Raw genomic sequence first — 19,470 nt, 5'->3', positions numbered from 1 at the left:
TGATTCTGATGCTTCCTATAGTATTGATTCTGATGCTTCCTATAGTATTGATACTAATGCTTCCTATAGTATTGAATCTGATGCTTCCTATAGTATTGATTCTGATGCTTCCTATAGTATTGATACTAATGCTTCCTATAGTATTGAATCTGATGCTTCCTATAGTATTGATTCTGATGCTTCCTATAGTATTGATATTAATGCTTCCTATAGTATTGAATCTGATGCTTCCTATAGTATTGATACTAATGCTTCCTATAGTGTTGATTCTGATGCTTCCTATAGTATTGATACTAATGCTTCCTATAGTATTGAATCTGATGCTTCCTATAGTATTGATTCTGATGCTTCCTATAGTATTGATATTAATGCTTCCTATAGTATTGAATCTGATGCTTCCTATAGTATTGATTCTGATGCTTCCTATAGTATTGATATTAATGCTTCCTATAGTATTGATTCTGATGCTTCCTATAGTATTGATACTAAGGGTTCTGAAAGTATTGACGCTAAGGGTTCTGAAAGTATTGATACTAATGCTTCCTATAGTATTGATACTAATGCTTCTAAAAGTCGTTAGTGTTGCATCAATAAAAAACATGGGTGAAAGATGAGAAGCACAGCATTTGGAGCAACAGTGTTTAATCAACAAATAAATCACAACATGAACTCCCCTAAACTATAGACACAAACGACAAAGTTTGAAAAAGCCTTATATTAAAATATTTCTTAAAATGTCTCTTAAATGACAGTATTTATAATATTTAAAAACTTTCTCCCATTTTCATGGCAATAGCAAAAGCTACAGTGACATCAAAAACGTGTCCACTGATACATTAGGCTTACTATAGTAGTTTTTAGTCTTGCCATGATCCTCAGCCTACTAATAATGACGGAAACGGAAGACTTGACTTTAGCATAGAACAAAAATATTGCCAGACAGAGTACAATCAGTACAACATACAGTACACAGTAATATGGCATTAACAATAACTGCCCCTATAAAAGAAAGGAAATGGCAGGAAAGATGCCATCTAAACATATACTAGCATTTACTTATGTGTTTCTGTATTTTTTTTCTGCTCTTCCACATATGATTCAGCTCACCAGGCACAAAGTCAAACGATTAATCAGTTGAGTCAGATGTGGCGGAGCAGAAAAAGCACAAAAGCAAGCAGTGCAGAAGTGTGACTTATAATCACTAAGTCTTCAACAACTATTATCTCTAACTCAAAGTATATTAGAAAGCATAACATGACTTTATGGACAAAAAAATCTCCAAATGACATCACAGCACATGGTAAAAAGGCAAAGATCAACACTGAACCAGTCAGCAAACAAAAAACAGGCAAAAGTGTTCTTCCTTGAGAATAACTGTGCTATCGCCATGGGACAAGCGCAAGCCCATTGTGTCTTTGGAATGAAAATTAGACAGTTTTTTTGCCAACATGTCAAATTTTAAATTAGACATTCATATAGAAAAGTACAAAAATAACCACAGAATAAATTTGCACACAAAAACTATTAATGCGTATACTCTAGAGACGTACCAATGCAAGGAAACATTGTGACAGTGCAATCCAAAGACATGTTTATGTAAATTATGGTGTTGTAACGTGCATTGAGGTGAATATGCACAAAGCCAATGTTACAACACCAACGTTTGCAAACTGTTCCTCCCACTTCCTGGTCCTATTTTCATTAGGGCTCAGCTGAACACAATCATTATATTAATTCAAATTGTGTTCATTATATCGTGGAAATATCGACTGAAATATAATATATCGATTTATCGAACCCAGAATTGTAAATTGCATTGTGGGCGGAGTGTGTGAGTGTACACAATTATACACTATAAATGTATTTAATACATTCGGTTTCCATTCTGTTTCACTTAGTTTCTGTCCACTTAACACGGCAAGCGGTTTCCTCCTCTACCAATAAGGACATTTCTTTGTTGGATGGACAGCGAAAACTGTTGCTGGGGAAACTGAAGACAACAACCAATTCTAAGAAACACGAAAAGCCATATACCAAAAACGTAAACAGCAGAGGCTATGCTAAATACAGCAAATCTACCATAAAAGCAAAAAAACAATACAGGGATATAAAGCATACATTCAGTGGTCAATTTCCAACATTCAAAAAAACTTAAAGCAAGATAAATGAGTAAACTCAGGTCTCCTTGCTACTAAACCTGGCAGCATGATAATTTTTGGTCCATCTTAAGATGGTCTGAGTTGAGCTGAGCAATCCCAATTTTGGCAAAATGCCAACAGTGTTCTAAATATGGGAAAGCCAACTTACATGCATTAACAAAGCAATTTCTGCTCTGCTGGAAACACTTGTGTTCTACGAGGCTTCCTTGGTACAGAATATCTCATCGATGACTTGATCGAGAATCTCATCAATGACTTCACAATCGTAGTTCACCTGCTCGAGGTCCAGTGCAGGAACAAAGGTGACCAGAAGACGGCCGACTTTTCGTCTAAGTTCCCTCAACGTAGCGCTGAGGGAACAGAACGAGAAGGAGTCAGTCTACAGAATATCATGTTATCAATATCAAGAGCCAGACAATGAATGTGGTAAATAGCAACATGAGTGACACTGGCAGCATTACCTTATGAAAATGACATAGATTATTTTCGGACTTCTCAACTGCTAACTTTCTGTAACAGACATCAAGTATTACCTGCATCCAGGTTTGCGTTTTCCGCCTTCTCCTTCTGGTCCCCCCTGTGTTTCATCCAGATTTGCCCCAGATGCTGAGACCCTTCCTAGATTGGAGGGTCCTGCTGAGTTTGCTTCAATCTGCTCTGGTTGTGGATTAGGGAATTCTGTCTGTGCCCCTCGCTCTTCCACGCTTACCTTTACCTCTTCATTTTGTCTCTTTATTTCCTCCAACTCCTTCTGCAGTTTATCACAGCAAGCTGAAAGCTTATTCTTCTGATGCTCTAGACCTTCCAGCTGTTTGTGGGAGTAAAAAGAGGAATGGACGAGATGAGACTTGCAGTTGTCAAAGTCACAAAACATTGTAACTGAAGTCAGGGCCCTATCTTTGTGGTCACAATTACGAATTACGGTGGGCAGCCAACTCCAGTGCCCGGAGAGCAGAGAGGGTGAAGGACCTTGCTCAAGGGCCCAACAGTGGCAGCTTGCTGAGGCTTGGTATCGAACCCACAACCCTGTTCAAATAGCCCGGAGCTCTAACCGCTGAGACACCACTGCCCCTAGGTTAAGACATGGCCCTCTGGGTTCACAAAATACCAACATCTCGCCTGCCTCATTAAAACTCAGTGTAATGCAATTACAGAAAGACACCACAAGGTCAACAATACAGAAGCAAGGTTTTAGGCTTGCTGGATGACACTGGCCACTGACCTTGTTCTTTAGCTCTTCTTGCTCCTTGTTTTTCCCATCCAGTTCCCTCAGCAGATGGTCTATCTGACAAGCCAGGTCATCATCCACGATTTTAAAAACGCTCAAACCTGCTGCACTTCCTTTGCCCTCCTTCTGCTCTTCTTCTTTGTTTTTCTGCACCACTGCTTGAAGGTCATTTTCCTCTCCCTCCTTCTTCATGTTGTCCAGTTTGCACTGGAGTTGCTGTGTATTTTCCGTGGCCTGAGGGTACAGGACCTGCTGCCTCCCCTCATCATCTTCTGCATCGGTCTGCGTGCTCTGCTGGCACTGCTCCTTCTTCACCATCATCTGCGTAAACTCCAGCAAACTGCTCTGGAGCTCTTTCACCTGGGAAGTCAGGAGCTGGGCCTGCGCCCGGCTCTCATCCCGCTCCTTCGAGGCCGCATCAAGGAGCTCCAGCAGGTTATCCTGTTGCTGCTGGGCCTCCAACAGAGAGAGATCCTTACCATCTAATGGGTCCAGAAGTGTGTCTGTGAGCGGTACTGATTTCTTCCATCCCATGCTTGTTTCTCCATTATCTGCCTCACCGTCTGACCTCACCAGGTTCTGTTCAGCAGCAGAACAATTACTTTCGCTCTCGTGTGCTTCTCCATTCACTTTTTCTGACCAAGTTACATTCCTTACTTGGTCACTTGGTGGCCCCTGCGTAGATCCTGCTGTTTCCTGTTCCTGATCTGTCCTCCTTTCCACAGGAGGAAGACCTTGCTTGTCGTTTTCTCTTTCTTCATCTGTCTTTCCTCCTGAATTCTTATCTTCTGTTTTCACTGCTAGTCTTTGTTCGGTTTGGGTTGTGATACTGACTTGTTCAACAGGAAAGGAAGTAGAAAAATCAAGAGTCTCCATGGCAGTTAAGGAGTCCACTTCATCATTGCACTCCACATGTACTTCTGACACGTCCTGACTCGACCTGCGTTCTGATTTTACCTTAGAGAGGTCAAAGGATGCCAGTGTTGGCCTAGGTGTGCTGCTGCTTTCCAGGATCATGAGGTCACTGTCATCGTCGCAATCATTATTTAACGCTGCTTCTTTACCATTGTGATCGTCAGAAATAATCATGGCTGGTGAGGAACAGGACTTTGGTGAGGCGGTGGATGTTGAAGGGCTGTCTGGCATGTTGCTGCAGATGTCGTTCATTATTCTTCGTTTCTTTGCCTCACCGGGCCTTCTGTCTACAACCAGGCCCCTCTTAATCCTTAGAAAAGAAGATATCAATAAACAGAACAGAAGTGATTGACTTAGAAGCGCTTAGCAGTTATGGTGGGTGGTATGGGCAAAGAAATCATTTCACAGTATAATTAAAAGCTTGAATAATTTCTGCAGCATGCCTGACCCTTTTGCGTTTCACAGGTTTCACGCTAATCGTTAAACCCCGTAATCATACCAAGGATACAAGTACATCTTTTGCCTTGAGATGACGAAACAAACGACCACTCAGTAGGGGTGTCCCGATAAACGGCAGAAAATAGACCACCTAAGACACTCTGTACCTGCTGCTCTCTTCTAACTGTAAGCTAAAGTTTTCCTCTTCCCCAAACTGTGGCGCTATTTAAGGTAGAATGCAGAGATCTTTTGTTTTGGCTGCTAACTGTTCATATCGCCGCGCTTATCAGTTCAAATAAAGCTCTGTTTAGTTTCCCCTCACTGGAATAAGGTCCCAGTTAAACTCTGTCTGAGGTAGTTTCGAAAATTAGAAGTTTGTCTGCAGCAGCCACAGATCATCAGGTCTATTAACAGAGCCTAGAAGACGGCAGATTGCACCTAAGGATCAGAAGTGGATCAGAACCTTAAAAGCCGATACCCGATCAATCACTGCATCGGATATGAAAGCATATGTGTAAATGTGAGTTGCAGAATGGGTAGTGTACCTTGTGGGAGTAGTAGTGGAGAGAGATATTACTTCAGAGATGACTGGCATGTTATTAGAAGGTCTGGAACCTGTAGGGTTTAAAGATAACATGGCAGCTTTCAACACTAGTAATGTTTACAACAATTAAGATAGAGAAATACACACACACACAAAACAGGACATCACCTGCACTAGCATTAACAAGGGAGCCAGGAGTGGCTTGTGCGGGTGATCTGGGTGGGACCTGTTGACCTGTGGAAGGGGCCTGTTAAGGAGAGAGAGGGAGAGAGAGAGAGAGAGAGAGAGAGAGAGAGATGAATGTATAAAAAGATTTTTTTATATATCATTATTTATATATTATACACATTTTTTACCCCTGGTTTGTAATGAACTAAACTGGGATATTTAAAACAAAATTGCTCACACAGAGTCTCAGACGGCTCTCCAGGTCCTGTTGTTTCCTCATCAGTTCGGCATTCTTCTTAGTTAGTGCTGCAATCTTCTGCTGCTCTGCCTTCTTCTTCTCCAGCTCTGCATTCCTCTTTGCTTGCTCTATCTGAAGCAGGGAAATTAAAATTCACTCAATTAACCGCAGTTGAGCCAGTTAACAAATTAAATTAAATGCTATGTTCTTCCTGAGACAGCTCAAGAAATTCAACCTGCCACAGACCCTGATGATCCAGTTCTACACAGCGATCATCGAGTCCATTATCACAGCCTCCATAACTATCTGGTTTGGTTCCTCCACCTCACAAGAAAGAACCAAACTCCAGCGCATCATCAGGACAGCAGAGAGGATCATAGGATGTAACCTGCCATCACTTCAGCAGATCTACACCAGCAGGATGAGGAAGCGGGCTGGCAAGATTACATCTGACCCCTCACATCCTGGACACCTCCACTTCCAGACACTCCCCTCGGGTAGAAGACTGCGGTCCATCAAAACCAGCACAACACGTCATGCTAACAGCTTCTTCCCCAGAGCTGTAGCGCTCCTCAATCACAGTGGTCACCTCCCACTGTAAACCTCTAAACTTACAACTGAACTGTACCAAACCGGACTGAACAGCTATTTGCACTCTGCCTATTTTGCACTATGACTATTTGCACACCTGTACAGATGTTCTTTTCTTTTCTGTAAATATATTTTTCAGCTCTTTATTACCTTTAGTACTTTTTACTTTTTTAATTTATCCCCTACCCTATTTATTGTTTAGTGTCATTTTCCTTTAGTTTAGGACTGTGTTCTGTGTTTTTTTCTTACCTGTCATACGTGTTGCTCTCACCAAGACAAATTCCTTGTATGGGTAACATACTTGGTGAAATAAAGAGATTGTGATTCTGATTCTGATTCTGATTCTGATATTCACTATAAACTAAAACCTCACTAAAGTTTGTCATACAGAATGAACGTTACCCGCTGTCTACTGATTTCCTCCTGCTTCTTCTTGTTTCTCTCACTGCAATAAAATGCACACAAACAAATATTAAATACTACATGTGAAAAATTAAATAACATGTCATAAATGAACTCATATAGACACATTTCTTTACTCACTGCTGTTTGTAGGTATTCTGGTATTTGAGTTGTTCATCATCAGAATCCTCAGACTCCTGTTCAACCGTACAGCTCCTGAAAACAGGAAAACAGTGAATTTCTACTATTTAGTTAGAAGAAACATGATTACTGAACACTAGCGCTAAAAGGAAAATGGGTGGGTCCTTTTTTTAGGCACACTGTCAATCGCGCACAGCACAGCTTGATTCAGGGCATGTCAGAAATATGCCTTGTGCGGCTCGAAATGAGCAAAAGTCATGTACTAAGTCTCTTAATTAATCATTGGTGTGTTTTGGACATAACGTGCAATAAACCACTCAGCCTGTCTTTTGTAATTTCCCTTAAGAGCCAGGTGTGCTCTGACTTTGGCGGATTGTTATTTCAATGGCGCGGCTACCTGGACATGTCTGCTTCTCAGCAGAGGAAACTGACATGCTTGTTTACGCTGTGAAGGTGCGCTAGTAGGTCATTTACGGGAACAGCAGGAATCCACCAAAGATCCCAAAGAGGTGAAGCAGGTGTGGGATCTTGGCAACAGAATACACAGAAGCTCCACTGACTGAAAACAGCCTAGGCAGACATCAGCAGTCAGACGTTTGTTGCTATCTTGGCAGTGAATGGTCAACACAGGCGTGTGCCCAATGCACGTACACCCCTGCTTTACACCACTGAAATAGCAATCCGCCAAATTATTAATTAAGACACTTAGTTCATGCGCAAGGTGTACTTTTCCCGTCGTTACCATAGCAAAGACACACGGACACCATAAATCAAGCTGTACAGCGCAAGGCTGATGGCTTACCTAAAGATCGTTAAAATGTCAGATTTATCTTACATGATAGTAAATATAGTACTTTTTAAGATTTACCAATTTAATTTAAGACTTTTTTATGACTTTTTAAAGAGCCGCAGGAAGCATGATAAAGCTTTATTAGCAAGTCAGACTAGCTAGTTAGCTAACAGTTAGCTGCTCATAGTGGCTTGTGTATTTGTAGTTTAACTGCAAGGTTTACAACACGATACACAAACATCCAAAGGGTACACAAACACACCTGAACTGGGGATCGTAGTTCATGTGGCAGAACCAACTCTCAGGAAGCTTATCGGTATCAATGCCGTCTGGAAGTTTCCTCCACTTCAGACAGCTGTCGCACTGCACCCAGTTCTGGTCTGGTCGCTTCCTGCAGGGTCACACAAACTCATACATTACCTAAAACAGCAACACACATGATCATGGCAAGAGGACTCACAGATACAGAACAGCAGCATTTCCAGTTAAGCAATGCTTAATCGGCTCAATAGATGCACAGGACTACAATACCCACAATTCCTCCCGGACATACGCAACGCAGGGTCACATGCTCTCATCCGGCCAATGATGAACAGCTCCCACGGTCAGAGTCACCCGAGTACTGAGGACACGATGAACTGTGTTCATCTCTTTGTTGTGTATTTCAACCTCTCTTTTAAATAGAGTCTTTGGGAAGTATTGCCATTGTCTTTTCGTTAGCATACCGAGGGTTATTGTACCTTTTGCTGTTCTCATGTGTTCTGTCCCCCGGTTTGTCCCCCCTGCTTTGTTTAACTGATCCTGATCCTGTATGCCTTTGGTTTTGACCTCTGCTCCCGCCTATCTCAGGTATCTGCTTGCTCTACTGGTTTTGACCTGGACTGTATCGTTTACCGTATCTGAGGATCACCTATTCTTCATTAAAGACTCATTTTCATCTGCGAGCGCCTGGTTCGGCAAACCTGCGGGGGTTCTACACAAAGAAAGAATGGTTCTTGAACTACTGAAACTGTGATACACACATGTATCTACAGATCCTGTATTACTATAAGTTATCTGCAACAACGAATACATCTCCTTTGTTATTATAAAGATAGTTAATGCGTAACTACATGGTTACTAGAGACACTTTTTACTTTTTTTTTTTCATACAGTGCTATGCTTAGTTAAATAAATTTTGTAGTAAAGTAAATAAATACTTAATTGCCATGCTGACGTATGTATTTTGAAGATTTATATTTTATTCATGTATTATTAAACTGAAATATGTTTTATTATTATTTCTCATATTAAAAAGACTTTTTACTTGTTACATTTTTTTAGACCTTGTTATACTGGAGATACATTTCACGGACAGTGAGTTCAGCTTTTGCCCAGGATTAATGTTAAGTAATAAGTAACTAAATACTTCAACTTTCAATTGAGTATGATGTTGAAGTATTATTAAAATTGTATAAGTAAAGTTTACGTTTCTCTGTACGTCTTTAATCTCTGTCTATTGCAGGAAACAAAAACTAGTAAGCTGGGAAATGCTTTCTACTGCTCTTATATGATGCTAAGGCATCACACTTAGAAGTGTAAACAGATTCTGGCTTGCTGTTTGTGCCACACTGTTCCCAGCTTCAGGCTTATTTAGGAAGCCGAATAACAAATTCCAGATTAAGAACAGGAACCCTGTGTAGAATATACACCATACAGACAACAATCTGTGTTTCTTTCTGTTGGCTGATGTAAAGAAGAACTGTGGATGGGATTAGTGGGTGGTCAAACCTGCCAAAATAGAGCTTCATTCAATATTCCATTAAAATTACATTATCCAACACCTGCAGATAAAAGCTGAAAAAACTGAATGTGTGTGTTCCCTGAAAATTACTACAGATGTTACTAAGATGTTGGAATTTTATAACTAAAAGAAAAACTAACAATTATATAATTGTGATAAATGTATTTTGTTGTAATTAATAAATATTGCTACTATTTAGTTTTATTATTATTTTTATATATGTAAATAATTTGCGCTAGTTTTTCCTCAAATTTGTCCTCAATGTTTTGAGCAGTTACAGTGAGAAGTTCAAAATCACTAGTGGCAGCACACCTGACCTAACCTGGATGTTTTTTCCATTTTTAACAGGAATTTTACAAAACAACTCTATAATGTTAAAGGGAAAATGGATTTCTACAAAGTAATGTCAATTAAATAAAAACATTAAATGTAAAATAAAATCACTTTAAAGTGACTGGCCTAATTTAACTAGCTAGTGCTAGTAGTCTCACAATTAGTGAAATGGAGATCACCTGAATGCAGTGAATGTGTCTCAGGTGATTATAGTATAAAGACACCTGTCTGAAAGGTTCAGTCACTGATTAATCAGTATTCTTGGCTACAAATAGACCATGAAGACAGAAGTACACTTGAGGCAACTCTGAGAAAGGGTCATTGAAAAGTATAAGTCAGAGGATGGATTAAAATAATTTTAAAATATTCAATGTTCTTATATTGTAGCACTGAACACATGATTACCCTCAAGAGTAGCCCCATATCAGTACTCCAATCTGGCCCACTCCAGTAAAACCACCAAAAGCTTGTCCATTTGAATACTTCTGGCAGCCCTGTGCTCATGAGTCATCCTTTATCATATTTTCCACAAGTGTCTGTATTAGGCTGTGGGGAGCACTCTGAAAGTTTGGGTCCATTTGTCCCTTCAGAGGGAAATGAGTTAATCTTCAATAAATCAGTCCTAAATTGAACATACCATTAAAAGTAAAAGTTAAAGTGTAATTAAAGTGTAATTGTCCTTAGTTTGAGTCCTGGTCTCCTTGCATTAAGTGCGAGGGAGTTACCAACTGTGTCACATCTATGCCATGGTGCACTGAAGCTGTTTTGTCCGTGTGTGATGGTCCAACACATTACTAACACACATGGTCACATTCATGTTGTCCCTGGTTGTATCCTGTGTGTATACACAAACTGCTGGAAGGTGACAGTATGACTACTTAACCCACAATTCTATTGTAGTCAAACCAATGTGCAAATAATCTGTAAATTAATAATCTGATAAAATAAATATTAATAAAAAAATTATTATAATTTTTAATTTCTGTATAATGTATTTATATTTGTTAAGAGGAATATCAAGAACAAAATCTATTTATTATGTATTGGCTAGTAAATACAGTACCACTTTTAAGAAAAGTCTCTCTACCAGATATTACTCAGATTACTAAAAATCTCACGATTTACAGAATGTATAACTTAGATGAGAAATCATGGCCTTACAGTGACATAAAAAATAAAGTATTTTAATTTCCAATTAAAGCACATTATTTTTTATACAGTATGTCTTAATGATTCCTCTTCATTATAATAATCTGTGACAAGACAAATTACAGCACAATACAAATATTTAACTAGTAAACCAGAAGTTTACTTACTTTTATTTATTAAACTATTAATTTTTAGTTTAACAATATTGTCAAATTTTATGTGTGCATGACATTTGAAACTCACACAATATCTTCAATAGGTTCAGTGCTTTTGAGACGATGACGAACTTCTTTCCAATATTCTTCGAGCTTAATGCCCACATTGTATAAGGTTTTCCTGAACAGACAGAAAAAACACTCTTTACTATACTGTCAATACAAATGTCAATTCATTTTTCATTTGTTTCTAATTAACTTTAAAACATAACCTATTAACTGTGGCATGTGCAAATGTTTGGACACCCCACTAAGACACTACTTAGTACCACCCACAGATTGCACAGCTTGCAAACACTTTTGTAACCAGCTAGGATGCTTGTATTCTTGTTTTAAGAACCTTTACCAAGTCTTCACTTTTAGACTGCAAAATTCCTGGGTTGTCTTGCCTGCATTGCATGTTTAATAACTACTCATACATTTTCAGTGATGGTCAAATGCAGTGATTGTGATGGTGGATTTTAAGATCTGTTTTAAATAATTGTCCTGTTGTGGAATGCAGATTATGTCTGCATAAGCAATGCTGCACGGTAGAACGCACCGTCAACCTTAACTCATTTGCTGAGTTTTAGCACCAGGAGTGAAAGGTTTGGAAGGGTGTCCAAACGCTGAAATTGTATATTTGATTAACTTAAAAAAGTGCACAATGACTGTGCATATATACCTGTACTCATCTGTGGAGTCGAAGTCTTGTTTGTTGTGAGTTGGCTGAAGGAAATCACACTCTATTACCCCAATGACTCCTACACCAGTGTGATTGGCCTAATAAGACACAAAAATGTCTTTGTATGTAATGTAATTATATGGCATGCACAGGTAAACATTACAAATCTACTTTGTAGATCATAAACATACCATAAACATACATTTCTTCATTATTTTTTAATTCAGAAAAAAATACTAAAAGTTTAATCTAGCGATTGCCATTCAGACATTAAGCTGTCCAACTGAACACATTATTTATCATTTACATAACTTACAATTAACATAATTAATTACAACATAATCTTTCTTGCTTCATTGTCATTCATATTTTTGTATTTTTGAATCATACATTGTGAATTCTTAACAATGTAAATTGTAACTGGCAGCTTCAATATATGTCTATATATAGTTATACTTTAGGTGGTATAATTTATAACCATGTACATATTTGATTCTTTCTCTTTTTGTTTTATATTTTATTTTATAGAGTATTTATTCATACACAAAAGGATGCTGAAATGAAACAACTGCAATAAAGTATTTCTGATTCTGATCTTGTATACTTAAATAAATAATTTAAATATAAAACGTGTTTTTTTTTACTTTTTAATTATGTTTGGAGATTTTAAACTTTTACTTAAATCAGACCAGAAAACAATCCTTCATTTTCCTTGCCAGTTCATATAGATTTTCCATGTCCACTATATGCATTCAGCTTATTTAAGCTGCACCCTGCAGAAAAGTTTAGCAAATAGAACAACCCTCTCTGGAGCAGAAAAACTTAAACCTATTGGCATGATTCCTAATGGCAGGTGTGGGCTAGAGGGTTTTAAAACCCCCCCCAGCATTAAGCTCTGTAGCAGTGGAATTGCATTCCCTGACATGATGGTTAGTGCTCCATCCAATACTCTTGGGTTAAGGCGGGGAGTTGGGGGATTAGGTGGAAGGGAAAAAGCTAACAAGTTTGGTGCTGAATGCAATCAAATCCTCACAGCAGTGTTTCCGAAATCTAGTAGAAAGCCTGGCAGTAGAGACAGTTACTCCGACAAAAGCACACTTTAATAACACCCTTGGTTTTGGAAGAAACAATGAATGAGCAGGTGTCCCAAAAATCCCCAAAAAACACAGGAACTTCCACGTGAACCTGAAAAAGCAGCCTATGAAAGAACTCCTGACTGCAGCTACTACACGTGAGGTGTTTTGTTCCGTGCATTTGGGGAAAGCTAGTCAAAGTTTACCAACAGAAACTTAAGAAGGACACCATAAACTACAGAATCCCACCTTGAGCTGGCAGCCAACTCGCTCATAGGCTTTGATGAGTCGGTTTTTATGGTACAACATGATCCCGTAATGCTCTTTGCTCTTGGTGTTGTAGCCAAAGGTGATTGGAATGGGCTTATTCTGAGACAAAACTTAAGGATCACAATGTAGAATGTGTAAACCATGTTTAACAGAAAATTCATCACAAATCATGCACTGGGTATTTCTTGAACACCTTTAAATATGCAGAATTTGACAGAAGGATACAAGAAAAAAAGGCTTGTATGTGTTTTTGAGTATGTGTGCTAGGCTTTTGGAGACAAGCTGCGTCTTGACCTTCTGTCCTCGAATGATAATCTGCATTCTGGGTCTCAGGTACAGGATGCTGCAGTATGCCTGAATAAAGAAAAATAAAAACACACGCACACACACACATACAAAAAAAATAAAAAACAACAACAGCCAGACATACCTAATCATGCTCTGTTCATTAGTGATATATCAATGAGTTCTGTCAATGAACTGGGACAACTGCTGCCTAAAACATAGTTACAAACTCACCCGCAGCGAACAGACGCTGTCAGGCACCGACTGCATGCCACTGTCTAGCCGTTTGTTTTGCTCTTTGGTGTTTTCATACACTTCAGCTGGTATCCGAATGTCGTAACGGTCCCCATCGAAGTCAAATTCTAATGTTCCAGATGACGTTCTGCAAAAAAACAAACAAACAAACAGTGTTTCAAAACTTGTCAACAACCGTGTAAATTTTCTCCTCTCTTATCAGTGTGCTCACTTGCGAAGGTTCCAGATGATGATACGGGTTCCTGTGGAGCTGGAGGAGGATGGGCTGTGGATGGCCTTGAGCTCAGAAAAAAGCTCATCCTTGGTCTGAAACAGAGAGTGATGCAGGATATCTTGCAGGCATGCCTCATGTTCTGGCATCAGGCAGAGTGAAGAGCAAGGTCAAGGACCAATAAGGTAAATTTGACAGAACTTTCATTCTTTGGACTACCTATCCCTTTACATGTCTTTACTGTTAGCAGACATGTCTTTTTTTGTAGTCCTTATATTTTCTTTCCTAGTATGACAAACATCACCTCAAGCTTTATCAGACAAGCGGTCACACGCTCGCTCATATAATCCATCTAATTCTTTCACTAAATAAGGATATGGGCTCCACCAACAGATCTAAACATGACAATAGGCACTACGACGTTCTCCGCTCCTGTATTCTGCAGGTAGGTCTGTGACAGCATCCCCACACACATTGTATCTCCTTTCTTTGAGAACACGATGGCATCCTTCCCCAAACGCATGGAGCCCGACTTAAAGCCGTTACCATAAAGACCCACGGGGACATGGCCATTAATCGTCTGCTTATCACTGAAGCCAAAACTGAGAAAGAAAGAGAGGGACAGAGAGAGATTAGTCAATCATGAATAGAGGTCTAGGATATGTAACAGACATCAGAGACCAATAAATGCTGCACCCACCGCTACTAAGTACAAAAGTCAGAGTATGAGAGAGTAATTGTTAAGTATGTAGGTGTTCACAAATGTCAACTGTCATATACAATATAGTTATCCATACTTTTTTGGGTTTTTTTACATTCCATCACAGGAAAAATGGCCAAAGCTCAATATTAAGCTTTAATATGAAGGCAACATAATAGTTTTACTCATATTTAAGATTAAATATGTATATAAGGTAAGGTAAGGTAAGGTGCACGTATTTGTCACTGTACACTGTACAGCGAAATGTGTCCTCCGCATTTAACCCATCTGGTAGTGAACACACACTCACACGCACACATGTGTTAGGGGCAGTGAGTACACACACACACCCAGAGCGGTGGGCAGCCAACTCCAGCGCCCGGGGAGCAGAGAGGGTAAAGGGCCTTGCTCAAGGGCCCAACAGTGGCAGCTTGCCGAGCCCGGGAATCGAACCCACAACCCTGTTATCGATATCCCGGCGCTCTAACCGCTGAGCCACCACTGCCCACTAGCCACCACTGCCCACTACTACCACTCTACCAGCCCCTTTTAATAGGTCTTACTTATCCCACACAAAAACCTATTTCTAGCTATCTCTGAATAGTAAATTCACTAATTTTCCCAGTGTATTCCCCTGCATGCTGCTAAACTGTGGGGCTGCTAAAGCTGGATTGCTCCTCGACACCAGTACCCTCAATATCTAACGTCACAGCCATCATTTTTTTTTTTAAATACATATTTTTTTCATTTCTATTGTTCTGTCCATATGGTAATTTATTCATTGGATTATCAACCCTTACACTGACATCAGTTGGAACGCACATGCCAACAGCTTACATTTGAATATATGGGAGTAGCAGATGAACTGGACTAATAATCTGTAATATCTCAACCCCTCTCTGACAGCCTCCGTGACGACATCTCTTACCTGAGCATTTTGTGCATTTTATCGTAGTCCATGCCTGCTCCATTATCCATGAAGATAAGGCAGTTTTGATCTTTCACCCTTGTTTTATCAATCCAGAACTGCCTGGCTTTTACATCTGGGTCATAAGCATTGTCTGAGAACAGAAAGAACAAAGAGCATTTGATGCTGTCCAGGGTGGCATAGATAGGCTTCACTATCCTGATGAATTTCCTGTGGCACTTAGGATCCTAAATCAGCTCTAAAAAAGAAACATGTAAAACGCAAGTAAACTATCTGAAAAAATCTTGTAAAACAGGTGCCACCACATGAGGTAAGCAGAAACTGGCCCATCACAATCTTGCACACAGTCAAAGCTGAAAAACTGATTATGTGGACCTGTATTGCTACTGCACAGTATTCCTTTCAATGAGTAGTAGGTATAAATAGACAAATATTTAAGCCTCCCCTAAACTCCCATAATGGATGATGGTCATCCACTGCACAGCATCATTATCGACAAAAGGAGCAAGTTCACTGGCAGGCTGCTCTACAGACAGACTCAGGAGATCCTTTGTTCTGAGAGCAATCAGGCTCTTCAATTCTTCCCAGTAGGGAATCATAGGTTTTATTTATGTGCACTATTAACACTTTACTGTACATCTGAACTCCTGGACATTACTGACACTTTACTTAAATATAAAACCAATATATGCACATATTTATTCAGTATTGTCATTCCTGCACTCTCTCATTCTTTAGTTACTGCACTGCCTTTCACTGGTAGGTTTAAATGCATTTTATTTACATTTATTCTATTATTATTTTTTTTATTGTATTGTTTTACTGTGCTGTATTGTGTAACTGCTACTGGCTGCTAATTTTGCTTTCAGGATCAATAAACTATCTTTATCTATGAATTAAGATGTGCTTCCCCTTAAACATAGAAGTGTAAACTGGGAAGTGTCTTCTGCATAGGATCTGTAAACAAGCAAATTTTCATTTAAATCACTGCTGAAATCTACTCTAAAACACTATTAACGACTCCAGCCTCCTGAGACTTTTGAGCCCATTTCTTATACAGTGTTTTCTCACTGCTCCGAAAGAGAAAGAGAGAAAGACATTTTACAAGAAAATTATTAATGTACTTAATTATTTGTGCAATAAATTAATCGAACACGATTTAATACTTACTCCTAGTCAGAACATTCATTTGCTACGCTAGTGTTGCTATCAAACACTTTTATTTAAGACTCTAATCCATGCCTTAAAACGTCACTCAACTCAACTCACACTGCAGACAAATCAAAGTGGTTTAGAGCATGGTACGACTCATTCTTAGTTCTGTCTATCCAGACATATTTTTATTTATGTTTACATTGCTTTTCAATAGATTTTGATATTTATTGTGATGAGGTGGATGACTGTGCAAATTCAGTGTTTTTTTAGCAAGATTAACCTGTCAGATACCAAACAAGTTGCGTAGCTGATCGAGTGATAAATCATCATATATTTGTTTTTTTTCTGAACATACTGGTGAAGGGACCAATCGACTTCTCCAACATAGGAGAGTGGCCCAGGTGGATCAAGCAGTGTAAATACTTTTGTCTAACATCAGAACTAAGCACAAAACCAGAGGATTTACCTCTCAACAAGGCAATACGAAAATAAAATATGTATATATGTATATATGCAGTGTGGTCAAAACTGCCTTCTACACAATATTGCCAAACAGCCTAATGTACTTTCTCTAAACGAAGCTGACACCCTTCCGCCTGCATTCATAACCTCAAGGCTGGACTGTAGTGTTCTCCTGGCTGGCTGCTTGTGTAACACTCTAAACAAGCATCAACTGGTTCAGAATGCAGCAGCTAGTGTGCTCATCAGAGCTGGAAAGGTTTTACACATTACATTACAATTCTCTTATCCCTATATCCTCCCATTCCCTTTTCCCTCTACCATGTTCCTTCATTATTCTTTCTTAGTAAAAGTTCTTAAAGATTGAACTTTATATACCAATACTCTATGTTCAGCTTTTTTGTTGGCTACCTGGTTTCTCAGAGGGAATTTTTCCTTGCCACGGTCATTGGCTCAGATCTGGCTCTCTGAAAAGCTGCATTGTGCCAACACCCATTGTAAAAAGCGGCATACAAATCACACTGTGCTGTATTTAAATATGAGTCACAGTGAGGAACTGACAGAACATGTCATGTAAAGAATAGTACAGCCTTCTATCTACATCTTCTTCAACTAAACTAGAGATATCACAACAAACTATGACAACCATCCTGACTGCAGGTCTTCTAAGAAATGCAAAACCGAAACCAGACCAGTAATGTCAATGTCAATGGCAATGAATAACAATACGTAGTCTGTGACTGAGGCATGTAAATGGGCTCAGTTTAATCAAGCACAATGAGTGGGGACTTACCGATTAGTTCAGCAACAGCACTGAAGGGCCATGTGTGGCTGGTGGAGTTTGTGTGCAGGAATTTCGGACAAAGCTTTGGACAAAGAAAACAACAACAACAACAACAGAAAATAAACTTGATTACTTCAACACCCCATAACTTATAAAACAGCTATGAAAGTGATGGAAGACAGCATCTTGCAGCGGCCGCCTGGATGATTATCACTGATCATTTATTAATAATATAACTTTTGCTTTTATCTTGCACACACACACACTATCACAGGTGGAACTGCTGGAATCGGGCATTTCCAGTTTTTTCATCTTGCTCGAACGGAACACAGTGGACGACAACACTGCCCAACAAAGCAACGCACTGATCTTTACAGAAGGCCTTTAGATCTGAGATATTCTTATGTCTATGTCAGTTTCCTATGCTGTTTAGGTCAGCGGACTGCGAGGTCAAGAGGGGAGCAAATTCATTTTTTACCAAGGTATGAAGCAAGTAATGATAAGCTAAATAATGTAAAATATGTAAACACTACTCCACAGCTCAAGACTTTGAATAAGCATCAATAGAGGCCACCATAAACAACCACTCTCCATCACAGGGCTTCTAATCTGTGCTGTGCACTTGTTTACTTTTACAGAGTGGTGTTACTGAACAGCATGGGCTTTAAAATGAGTGTATATCATTAGGAAAAACAGAGCGAGAATAGAAGATATAGATATAGAAGAGATCCATGCTCATGTACTTCCTCCAAAAGTACCGAAAATGAAGTAGCCAACGCAGGTAAGCCAGACAGCTCCTCTCCCTCTTGACTGGAGCACAGGGCACGACCCTCACAGCAGCGACCAGGAAACGAAAGCGAAAGTTCCGCATCCACAATAATCCGAGTGAGAGCGGGAAACCCACAGGTCCGAAGCCCACAGAAAGACAACTCCACAAGACACCATTCAGAGTCCGGGTCTAGCTAACAGCTGGTCATCTGAACACGGCTCGGCTGTGGTTTACCTGGCAGTGCTGTTTATCAGCTAATTCTAATGTTAGAGAATGTAGCTAACACTAGGTAGCTAGCTAAATAAAAAATGCAGTCGCATGAATATTACTCCATTAAACAACTACATATACATTCTTATTCTGCTTCACAGACAGTAAACCAGCTGTTTACTAATATTAGGAGTTTACACAGTTAACGGAGGAACTTACCGCACTCAGAGGGATTCCTCTCTCTGTTTGCGCCGCCATCTTTCTAGCTGAGCAGAGGAGCACGCATGCGCAGTGTCGTCCCACGGTCAGCACAGATGTTTTAAAAGGGGCGAGAAAAATAAGTAAAATAATTTTTGTGAAGCTGTCTTTTTAGGAAAGATTTGTAAAAATATATATTATTATTATTATTATTATTATTATTATTATTATTATTATTATATTTATGTGTATATAACTGGTACCTGAAGTGGATCTGCCCTTGTATTTCATGTCTGTCTGATTGTTCCCCTGGATATGTGCTGTGTTCAGGGTATCCCTGTCATTTATGCCAGTTGTATGAATACAGATATTAAAATAAATAATTGTAATGTGTGTTGGAAACTTAAGTTCTACC

The 19,470-nt window shown here is 39.3% G+C and overlaps 1 protein-coding gene across 1 annotated transcript; it reads right to left on the bottom strand.

The window, feature by feature from the left end:
• Window positions 1–625: 625 nt before the first annotated feature.
• Window positions 626–19,116, bottom strand: morc3a (MORC family CW-type zinc finger 3a). Its single transcript, XM_072686379.1, has 19 exons — window positions 19,077–19,116; window positions 17,888–17,960; window positions 15,481–15,613; window positions 14,232–14,454; window positions 13,853–14,010; window positions 13,621–13,768; window positions 13,327–13,455; window positions 13,081–13,200; window positions 11,759–11,856; window positions 11,123–11,215; window positions 7,877–8,005; window positions 6,825–6,899; window positions 6,684–6,726; window positions 5,691–5,822; window positions 5,453–5,531; window positions 5,286–5,355; window positions 3,382–4,612; window positions 2,693–2,967; window positions 626–2,509 (listed from the first exon to the last, which is right to left on the bottom strand). The coding sequence occupies exons 1-19, from the start codon at window positions 19,113–19,115 to the stop codon at window positions 2,353–2,355; spliced, it is 3,405 nt and encodes a 1,134-aa protein (XP_072542480.1). The 5' UTR covers window position 19,116; the 3' UTR covers window positions 626–2,352.
• Between the last annotated feature and the right edge of the window lie 354 nt (window positions 19,117–19,470).

This window comes from Salminus brasiliensis, chromosome 8 (assembly GCF_030463535.1).
Source record: "Salminus brasiliensis chromosome 8, fSalBra1.hap2, whole genome shotgun sequence".
Taxonomy (NCBI): domain Eukaryota; kingdom Metazoa; phylum Chordata; class Actinopteri; order Characiformes; family Bryconidae; genus Salminus; species Salminus brasiliensis.
The sequence above is the reverse complement of the archived record's forward strand: the minus strand, read 5'-3'. Positions and strand labels throughout refer to the sequence as shown.

What these genes read in the sequence shown, in the direction of transcription:
- morc3a (XM_072686379.1), bottom strand. Translation starts at nt 19,115, where the DNA reads ATGGCGGCGCAAACAGAGAGAGGAATCCCTCTGAGTGCG. An exon ending in CAGAATACCTACAAACAGCA is followed by an intron (nt 6,727 to 6,824) that starts GTGAGTAAAGAA and finishes ATTTTATTGCAG; the next exon opens with TGAGAGAAACAAGAAGAAGC. An exon ending in AGGAAATCAGTAGACAGCGG is followed by an intron (nt 5,823 to 6,683) that starts GTAACGTTCATT and finishes TCCCTGCTTCAG; the next exon opens with ATAGAGCAAGCAAAGAGGAA.